Source organism: Dunckerocampus dactyliophorus, chromosome 13, assembly GCF_027744805.1.
Source record: "Dunckerocampus dactyliophorus isolate RoL2022-P2 chromosome 13, RoL_Ddac_1.1, whole genome shotgun sequence".
NCBI lineage: Eukaryota > Metazoa > Chordata > Actinopteri > Syngnathiformes > Syngnathidae > Dunckerocampus > Dunckerocampus dactyliophorus.
In genome coordinates, this window is record NC_072831.1 from 28,251,469 (window position 1) to 28,262,441 (window position 10,973).

At 41.9% G+C, this 10,973-nt stretch overlaps 1 protein-coding gene across 2 annotated transcripts; it reads left to right on the top strand.

The window, feature by feature from the left end:
• The first annotated feature begins 506 nt into the window (after positions 1–506).
• On the top strand, positions 507–9,823 carry eif5a2 (eukaryotic translation initiation factor 5A2). Of its 2 annotated transcripts, none has more exons than XM_054795880.1 (5): positions 507–670; positions 4,386–4,563; positions 4,634–4,738; positions 4,973–5,104; positions 6,896–9,823. In XM_054795880.1, the coding sequence occupies exons 2-5, from the start codon at positions 4,396–4,398 to the stop codon at positions 6,953–6,955; spliced, it is 465 nt and encodes a 154-aa protein (XP_054651855.1). In that variant the 5' UTR covers positions 507–670; positions 4,386–4,395; the 3' UTR covers positions 6,956–9,823. The 2 variants fall into 2 exon arrangements, with proteins under 2 accessions (XP_054651855.1, XP_054651856.1); XM_054795881.1 differs by having other exon boundaries at positions 563–670; positions 4,389–4,563.
• Positions 9,824–10,973: the final 1,150 nt, after the last annotated feature.

Sequence of the window (10,973 nt, forward strand, 5' to 3'; positions counted from 1 at the left end):
AGTTACAATGACTAAAACACTACTGTTACAATAATAAAAAATCTGATCAGTTATATTATTGTTTCCATACTTTAGTCAACTAGTCAAGTTATGATTTCATTCAGACTTTTTGCATGTAATCTTGTTTGGAACTATTCCACATTATACCTCTGCTTTTCATGCCCAGATTTGTGATCTCCTGTGGACACGATCTCACCAGAGACCCCAGCAGCCCAGTGAGCCCTCCGATAAATGATTTCACTCTCATTTATATATTCACGGCTCCAGAATATACAATAGAGGGATATTGTTTAGTATCGTGGCGTTATTAAGTACTTGTGTGTTTGTATGCACATCAATGGGGCGAATTGGCACAGTGTTTGCGCGCGGATTGTAGTGGGCCGGTCTGGACCAAAAAGTCCAGGGCAAAATTTTTGTCCCAGTCCATCTCTGGCTGGCTGTGTATTTACACTGCGTTAGCGTGAGAACTGTTCGTTATCATTCGACCCCGCCTCTCGTCGCCATATATGGTAAGCGAGCGCACCAGAGGTGAGCTAGATTTTTTGCCCCGCCTTCTATTCCGCCGGACACGTGATCTCGTACCTGCCCGCCTGGCTTTCTGTCGCCGGATAAAACGTTTTGCGCATGCGAACTGACCTTCTTTTTTCTGCGGGCTTCAGTGGAGAACAAGGTAAGGTCACCTTGTTGTGTGGAGCAAATGAACTGTGTGTGTGTGTGTTTTTAAGTCAACAATGTCTGCCTTATCTGTAAGAGATAAAAAATAAATAGAGTTACAGCCGAGTCGTGAATTAATAACTTGGTCGGAAAATGACTAGCTAGCTAACAAATGTAGCCGTCTTTGGGTGTGGGCCTGGCTCGAAGGTATCCAGGTGCGAACGTGGGGTTAGCTACTAGCTATTACCTGGTGTTACTAGCCGCCACGTATACTCAGCCTTTTTATGTTATTGCTATTACTATGTGGCAAACACTTGAAATTAATACTCTTGATACTGTTTGGTATTCATGAAAAAATGTTTCTAACGTACTGTAGTCGCAGGCATTTTGCTTTAGCGATGCAACCGTAACTAGCCTGATCGAAGCGAACGCGCGCTACGGAAATGTTTCAACAAACTGCTCTTAATTGTTTAATTAGATAGAGATGAGCGATAATCTATTTTATTTCCAAATTACAGTTTAAGATGTGGTTGTTGTTGTGAGAAGTTGAGCGCCGACAACGCTGGCCTAAAGCCGAAAGTGTCGCGTCATTCGTGTTGGAGCAGCTGACGTCACAAAATGGACAGCGCCGCCATTTTGGCTAATTTTTAAACAATATAATCAGAACATGATGAAAGTGGAACGTATGTAATTAAATTACCAAAATAATTATTTCTAAATAAAAGGGTATCTACAATGGCTAATCCTTCGACTCATGTCACAAAACCATAAATATTTTTCTTACCAAAAAAACAAAGCAAAATACAATCAGTGGCTCGACATATTAAAAAAAACAAACAAAACAACTCAGTTATTTCATAGTGTGGTGAATGTGCAGGTCACAGCTTATCCACAGGTGTTTTGCAATTGTTGGATTGTGTATTTGTTTTTTTATTTGCTTGCTTCACAAAGTTTCACTTCTGTTTCCGGGTCATGGGGTTATTGTTAGCAACTGTTGCTAAGTGGTTGTTGTTTGGTGGAAAGTAAACTATTTACACCACTTATCCATGGCTCCTGTGTCGTTCTGCATCACATGTTCACTTTTGGTGACCCTCGACTTCAGTGACATGTTGACCGACAGCGATGGCAACAGCGTGACAGTACTGGTGCAATGACGACGCGTGTGCCTTCGTGTTCTGTCAGCTAGCGCCACTGCATGCATGTAAAAGGGAACATGGTGTAAATGGTGTAAATCTTCTAAATGTGCACCCCTTTGAAGTAATCTTTCATGCGAGTTCAATGTTTTCATTTGTGTATTTTGTCATTTACATTTTAAGCTGCGACGTGTGGAGATTCAAGAGTTTTATTGTCATATGCACAGTAAAACATTTTTTAGTTGACACTACAAGCAGTTAAACGATGACATTGGGTTATGGTATTCATTTTTACATGTCAAATGTGCTTACACATTAGCTTGATACCTGCAAAGCCATGTGAAATACACACTAAATCCACATGCGCTGGGATGCAAAACTCTACGAGGGCACACGTATTGTCACACCGGCGGCGCTTGATGCTCACGAGGCAGATAACGTCACTGCCAGCTATGCCGCAGTGGTTAAGTTGACGACTTTTGGCACACCAAAGCCCAGTTGCAACTGCGAGGAATAACACAGGACATGACCTGCTGCGCTGGACCTCTACTTTCTCTCATATTTTCTGTGGCTTTGAAACAGACTTCCATACCGTGGTATACCTTTTTAAACCGGTAACTGGCCCATGCCTACTTTGCACCAACTATCACATAATCACAGTGTCCTAAATGCAGCTCGTGGCACATTCTAAAAATACAATTTCACTAAGAATTTTTAAAGCAAAAACAAAAATGGAAAATTCAACAATTTTACAAGAATTAAATCAAAATATACTGCTCAAAAAATTAGAGGAACACTTCAAAAACACATCAGATCTAAACTGGGGGAAAAATGATCTTGAATATCTTTCCTGATAATAAGTGGGTGATGTATTAGTAACAAAATGATGCCACATAATTTGATAGAAATGAAAATGTAGTTTGTGTGGCCCCCACGTGCTTGTACGCATGCCTGACAACGTCGGGGCATGCTCCTAATGAGACTATGGATGGTGTCCTGGGGGATCTCCTCCCAGATCTGGACCAGGGCATCCATGAGCTCATGGACAGTCTGTCAATGGTATCAATTCCTTCATCGTCCAGGAACTGCCTGCATACACTAGCCACATGAGGTCGGGCATTGTCGTGGACCAGGAGGAACCCAGGTCCCACTGCACCATCGTAGGTTCTGACAATGGGTCCAAGGATTTCATCCCGATACCTAATAGCAGTCAGGGTGCCGTTATCTAACTGTAGAGGTCTGTGCGTCCTTCCAGGGATATGCCTCTCCAGACCATCACTGACCCACCACCAAACCGGTCATGCTGAATGATGTTGCAGGCAGCATAACGTTCTCCACGGCATCTCCAGACCCTTTCACGTCTGTCGCATGTGCTCAGGTTGAACTTACTCTCATCAGGGAAGAGCACAGGGCACCAGTGGTGTAGGTGCCAATTCTGGTGGTCTATGGCAAATGCCAATCGAGCTCTACGGTGCTGGGCAGTGAGCACAGGGCCCACTACAGGACGTCGGGCCCTCAGGCCACCCTCATGGAGCCTGTTTCTGATTGTTTGGTCAGAAACATTCACACCAGTGGCCTGCTGGAGGTCATTTTGTAGGGCTCTGGCAGTGTTCATCCTGTTCCTTCTTGCACAAAGGAGCAGATACCAATCCTGCTGAGGGTTGAAGGACCTTCTACGGCCCTGTCCAGCTCTCCTGGAGTAACTACCTGTCTCCTGGAATCTCCTCCATGCGTCCAGGTACCGCAGTGATGCCCTGGTCCAGATCTGGGAGGAGATCCCCCAGGACATCATCCGTAGTCTCATTAGCAGCATGCCCCGACGTTGTCAGGCATGCGTACAAGCACGTGGGGGCCACACAAACTACTGAGAATCATTTTGAGTTGCTACAATGACATTTTAGCAAAATGGACCAGTGTGCTGCATCATTTTTTCACTTTCATTTTTGGGGTGTCTTTGATTTTCCCCCCTCTATAGGGTGATCATTTTCATTTCTATCAAATGATGTGGCATCATTTTGTTACTAATACATCACCCACTTATCAGGAAAGATGTTCAAGGTCATTTTTCCCCCAGTTTAGATCTGATGTGTTTTCGAAGTGTTCCTTGAATTTTTTGTGAGCAGTGTATTAACAGAGGAAAAATCATAATTGTATGAGAATAACATAATGAGAAATGTAATTTTAGTAGCATAAAGTTGATGTATTAAAGAACGGGCATTTTTTCCCCAAAGTTGTAATATGCGAATCAAAAGCTGTAAGTTTTAGAAAATTTAGGTTGGATTAAAAAGTAGGGATACACCCATCGGCCAGTGATCAGTATTGGTTGATTTCTGTGAAAAAGCATGTGATCGGCATAAATGCACTTTCAACGGCGATCACAAAAGCTGATCACCTTTTGGGCCCCATGGGGCAAATCCCCCCCTTTTTTTATTTATTAAAAAAATTGTATTTACCTTTTTTTTTTATAAATGTATATTATGAGGAAACTGCTTTAACATTGTGTGAATACCTTTTTTTGAAGCTAATATTGCTCCATTCATTCGTGCAACCCAAATCGATATGATCATAACATTATTGTGCTTTTGTGTCCACACAAAGCAGGTTGAACATGGCAGATTTGCCAGATTCTTTTGAAGGCGGAGATTCAGGGGCCTCAACAACGTACCCCATGCAGTGTTCTGCCTTGAGGAAGAACGGCTTTGTCATGCTAAAATCTCGTCCGTGTAAGATTGTCGAAATGTCTACCTCTAAGACTGGCAAGCACGGGCATGCCAAGGTAAAACAGGATCAAATTTTCAAACTGGAGAATCAACCTGATTGTCACTGAAATGTATTAAATGTTACAGGTACACCTTGTTGGAATTGACATTTTTACTGGCAGGAAGTATGAAGACATATGCCCTTCCACCCATAACATGGATGTCCCAAATGTGGTTAGGAAAGACTACCAGGTGAGATGTTGCCCAAAAAATGATATGATCACTTTGTTGCTAAAGGGTGTGTTGCATGTGCGACCTGACACTTGTGCAAGAACATAATGTACAGGTTAGAAACTGGCTAAACAGGTTCCCTTTTGGCCGACTAGCTTGACTGACGGGCTCCTTTTGGGGCAGTCTTTTTGCCATGTCAGTCAGCATTACGCGTATAATAATCACGTGTGCATACTTTACCCCATGACATTTCAGGCCCTTGATGTGGTTGATGGCTTTTTGTCCATCTTGGATGATTCCGGGGATACCAGAGAGGACCTTAGAAATCCAGACAGTGACATCGGCAAAGAAATTGAGAAGAAGCTTGAAGCTGGGGATTCATTTATGGTAAGAAATTCATTTCAATCTCATATTTACAGTCTTCATTTTGACAGCAGTTTATAATTGTTTTTTAAAATTATTTTTTAAGTCATACTTAAGTCATAGGCATTTACAGTTTTAGGCAACTAAATTTCACCATATTTTTTGTCATTTTTAGTTGACTTAATATGTTAAGTATAAAGGATCACTCATCTTAAGTTTTCTTGGAAGCACCTTTTTATTTATGCAAATCATCTCAATAATAAAATTCATTACAAAACGTAGACCTGCTCTCAATGAATGTTAGGATCGGGACGATTTTTGCCTTTTTTATTGATCGGAGATCAGGATGAGCCGACCCCATCTTTATGGCAACTGCCGTAAAGTGCTTTGTTTTTGCAGCAGGCTGGAAAGTAAACAAAGCCATGCCAGCTGAGGGGGAAGTACTTCTGCATTGTAAATGAAAATAGTAGCCATATTAAAACCTGACAGAAAAAATCTGTCTCGTTATAATGAATTAGTTACACAATAAATTAAAATAACTTGTTTAGCCGGCCTCCGTATATTGCTATGTGCACGCATGGGTTTTCCTTCACTCTCTGCATTGTTTCAGCTCCTACACACTTCATAGTAGATGACAAACAAAGTGAGACCTCTTGTCGGCTGGGCCGTGAGCATACACATTTTGGTTTTAAAAAAAAAAAATGTTGACAATAGGGGATCTCGTGTCACAAGATCTTGCGAGATTAAAATGTGACTAGTTTTCTCGTTCAGAAAAGTCTTATGGGCATTAGCCTGGGATGGTAATTAATGCATCACACAATTCATGAACTACATTTTGCCAGCCTCAATATATTGCCATGTGCATGTCTGTTTTCCTCATCTCTCGCCTCCAAACAGGCAGGAGGAGGGTTCACTCTGCATTGGTTTCAGCACCTTGGCGTGTTTGCCATAGAACAGCATGAACAGAGTTTACGATCTTTGTCTCGTGGCTCGTTGTGTGTATCCACCGTGCTGGTCCCCTTCTTCTCTACAGTGTGGTTCACCAGAATGTCGAAAGTGAACGGCATGTCGTCCATGTTGGTGATGTAGTTGTCTGCAATGTTTTTACTGCAGTAGGAGCGGAAGATGGCCAGCTTTCCTTGTAATCCTCTGGATGTCGCTGCGCCACGGTAGTCCTTGCCCGGATGGATAGATGGCGCCATTTCATTAAATATACTTGTATAACTCCTGAGTTCTCAGTCACGCCCACGTCCCTTTCCTCTATACAAGCAGCGTGTAGGCAGACTCCCAGTCAGTCGAGCGGAGCGCTCATAAAAGTCACACAGCAACACTTGCAGATTTTGGAACGCGGTACACACATACGGCGCTCCACATTATAAGGCGGCCCGCTCATTTTGGACAAAATTTAAGACTTAAGTGCGCCTTATGGTCGTGAAAATACGGTACACTGTACGGCACACTCTATGTAATAGCATAAAACCCTGATCAAACCCTGATCCAAACGTTTGTTTTGATTAGTTATCCTTTTTAGGGTGAAAAAGCTTGTTGACACAAATGATTCAACAAAAGTATTGAATATTTATTTGACTGGTAGGACTTCTCACTGAAACGGTTCCTCTCATTACTGCTGTGCTTTTTGGTTACTTTATAACCAGGAAAGTTACAGTGTAAACACTGGAGACCACCTGGTCTAATGCTGCCATCTGTGGTGAGATGGTGGTCTTTTTGAGGGCAGTCATTCTTTTGCTAGCTCTGTCGTGGCTTTGCATGATTTTGAATCCTTTTTTTTGGGTTTTTTTCCCTCCCTTTTCTCAGGTCACTGTGATGAAGGCTATAGATGAAGAAGCAGTCGTCGGCATAAAGCCTATGAATTAAGTCCAGGAGCAAGCTGAAGATGCCACAGTCTTTGCCACGCATCTCTGCCACGAGTTAGTCGCCTAAAATCTGAAACTGTGGACTGGGTCAGGTTGTGTGCTTTTTTTTTTTCTTTTTTTTTGACATTCAATTTGTGCTCAGAACTGAGGAGCTCAATGAAGTTACCAACAACCAGCCATAACATTTTGTTTTAAGTATGGCTTTTTATTCTTACACACACTCCACGATGAGTTTATTGCAAAAGTATGCCTTTCAGTAACTCTTTTATGGATGGAAAGTTCAATCTTATGAAAATAGATGACAGCCAATGATGTGTAAAATTGTTGGCCTACAGTTTGAGGTATTTTATTTTTTTAGGTAGTGGGTGGAGGGAGATTAGAATATTTTTGTGGGTGGGTGCTTTGTCTTTTGAATTTTTTTCCCCCCTTTTACTTTTGCGGGTTAAACCTTATGTCTGGTTTGTACTCACTCAAGGCTTGCTTCTCCCCCTCCAAACCCTCTGTAAGGGATGTGATTGGTCAGCAACTATTACATTTCCTGTGTGTACGAGTCGTTGAGGGCCCGAAGGCCCGCAAACGCTTCTGACGCATAAACCAGTCTCTAGTGTGGCTCACATGGAGGTGATTGGGAAAATTTGGCTGAACGTTTACATTGACACGCCAGAACTTACTGGGAACATGTGTTCAAATGCTCACTGTTGCCTTAAGGCAAAGTTGCTCATTCTTGAAGCCCAGACTTTCTCCGCAAGTTCACCTTTCCACCACAAGGCCTGTAGATGACAGAAATTCAATTGTGACATAATATACTGGCGAGACGACGTGTAATTTGCTAATGAATTAATAAACTAACTCGACACAATGCAGTGCCGACACCACCTGCAAACAAGCAACACGCTTTTGCATCATCTTTCGTTATGTGTAATGCTTTTTTTGTGACATGGACTGTTACGTAATCAATGTACATCAGTGGTCGGATAACTTAAACGTATCCACTGGACCTCAATGCTACTCTACAGTTTTCCTTTTATTGCTCACTGATGAACGTGGACCTTTTTGCAAGCATGACACTTCGTTAACAGTATTTCCCTTGAGACTGCAGCCGGAAATACCGGGTGACCGCCAACATGTTCACAAAGTTGGTAAACTGAGCCACGGCGTTCCTCTTCACGCGTGGTTGCGTCTGACTACGACTCCACCGCAACCCGATAACCACTGCTCTCAAAGACTTCAACTGTCCCAAATGAGGCTCTGACCAGAAGGACCAGTTTTATGCAAATCTCTGGATAGGTTTGCCTGCTAATTCCTCACAGGCTGGAGTAGGTTTTGCTTTCAGAATCCTAACCAGATCTTGTCTCCGGCTTCATTTTTCTTTTTTCCTCCTGCAGAGCTTAGTGCCGCCCCATCTTGCATTCCACTGGAAGAATGCAAATTGTCTAGAACAAAAGGGTCAAAACCTAATGTGGCCATGCTTTTTAAATTCTTGTTTTTGGGGGCGGCGGGTGGGAATCTGTCTAAACGCAGTTTACATCAGTCTGGGTAAATGGCCCTGTTGGTGTCCTTCACATGCGTCTGCATAGCATTCATTTCTCTCAGGGCTTGAAACTTTGCCATTTTAAAGTTGCCGCATTTGTTAGGCAAGCGAATTAGCGTTTTAGCTGCAAAAGAAGCCTGTCTTATCGGAGGATGTTACTACTACTTGTGTGTGTGTGTGTGTGTGTGTGTGTAAAATAGCATTAATTCCTTCAATGCTGCTGCTTGTTTTTTGTGGTGCGACATATATAGGATGTCAAACCAGCTACTCAAGTCTAAATGTATATGCATGCATTTTTTTTTTGGTGTTGAGACCATATTTTGATGAATTTTCTCCCAAGTGTGTGATGCCGGTGTAACGTTGAGCCATGCACCCCTGTCGAGTTGTACGTGCCGTAGCTCAATCGTGTGGATTTCACCTATGCAGATATAATATGTAAGTAAATAACGTTGTATACGTACAGGAGTATCATCTAATCATTTATTAATCCTTGAATAGGTTGCAATGTAAAACAGGCAATCCCTCGCCACTTTGCACTTACAATTTTGCAGCGTCACTCTATTAAATCATGTTTCATGGTTGAATGTGACCTATTAGTGAAAAAAATAGCCCCCCTTACCCCTCTCCCTGGTGCAAGTCTTCAAGTTCGTATGTTGTAAAGTGTGCTTATTTGTGCCTACAGTATGTGGCTGAGGTTTTTTGCCAGGCCCACACTGTACTCCCCCATAGGAGCATAGTTTGAAATTGTTTTCTCCTCCCCGCTCCTTGTTCTTCCCTTTCTTCTCCCCCCTCCCAGTCAACCTCTCCTGTCTACCCCCCGTCATATTGTATGGTATGTTTATGTACAGACGGGTGATTGCACAATTTTGCTTGTACCTCTGTATAAGTGACAAAGGCCATTCTGAAGATGCGCATATTTAAGCAAATGTTATCCCTTTTGCCTAAATTAAGCATTTATAAGCATAAAATAGTCTAAATGAACTAAAATACAAAGGAGACATTCAGCTTACTCATTCAAGATGCTGTGATGGATTATTTTATACGGGTCAGTAGGTGCCAGTAATGTTTGGACTGGAACCAATTAACAGTGAAGTGATAAATGAGGGATTACTGTATTTACAGTACATGTACTGTAAAACTTTAATGTAATGACAAAATACACAAAAGATTGAATCACAGAAATGGTACACGTAGAACATTTAAAACAGGTTTCCTTGCTAAACTTGGAAACTGGAGGGTGCATGGCTCTGCATTATACCAGATATGTGATTTGAGTGTACAAAAAACTGGGGAAAAAAACCTTATTTGGACAAATAAAGTTTTGACTTTTAAAATGTTTTTTTCCCCCCCTAGAAGCTTCTGTTAAAATAAATCTTCAGCCTTGCTTTAAAAAAAAAAAAACTTGTCAAACCAACCTTGCCTGCAACTGCACACTAGATGGCAGCAAAACCACTTTTTTTTTTTTAAACTCAAGTGGAAATGATAAAGGTATTTCAACAACTAAGCTTTAAATAATGTAGGAGGAAAAAAAATAACCGTATTGATTTTCAGCAGGCTGTAAAACCCATTTAAAAACCTCTTCATGTCCATTGTTAGGATTGTGTGAGCTCTTTCTTGGCTGTCTGCAGGGGAATGTGGGTATGGTTTAGTGGAGGTTTTACACAACCTGTTTATTCAGACTTAAGAGCGGGAAGAAGTGGTTTCTTGACAACAGGAGGGACTCCCACATGAAGATTCTATACATCAACTATGAGGGAGGGCTATTGTGTAACTGCAAGACGGGAAGCTGGCCTCTTGCTTATGATAAGGCTACTGTATTTACTAGTCTGCTGCTGATAAAAGCCTGAGATGTACAGTATTCCATTAACTCCACCAAGGGAGGATATGTGGATTATCCTCAGTTGTTGACAAACATTACGTTTTTGTAAAAAATCTTTATCCTTAATTTGGCGATGTAATATTACCATATTGTCCTAAGTATAAGACGGCCTCTCTTTCTCCCACAACTTGCTCATAAACCCAGAAACAACACAGGAGGACAACTCTCAAAACGAGTCTTTGTAATAAAAACCCCACCTTGCAGTGTGGGTCATACTCTGAACATTGTGCTCTTTAAATATGGTTGCTTCAGCTCCTTTTTTGCCACCTGCACCCCTCTGGCACTGTTTTGGATATGTGTGTTTGCAGGATATGTTATGATAGATGAGTAGTAATAGTAGTTGTTGGAATGTCCAAGGGTAGCTGGCTCACATCTGGCCTGAAGGCAGGGAAACGGTCGTAACCGAAAGAAAGAAGAGCAGGAGATGGGAGGCGGCTTGGGTGGGTCCTCATTGGAAACAGATGAGCTTGGTTCAAAAATAAACGCACACTTTAGACGCTTTGTTCCTCGCTTGAATTCCATTGTAGTAGTGGAATAACATGGACATTTAATTGTGCGCTTGTGCATGCTGGGAGATTGAATATGATGGGAGTATGATATAATGATCAT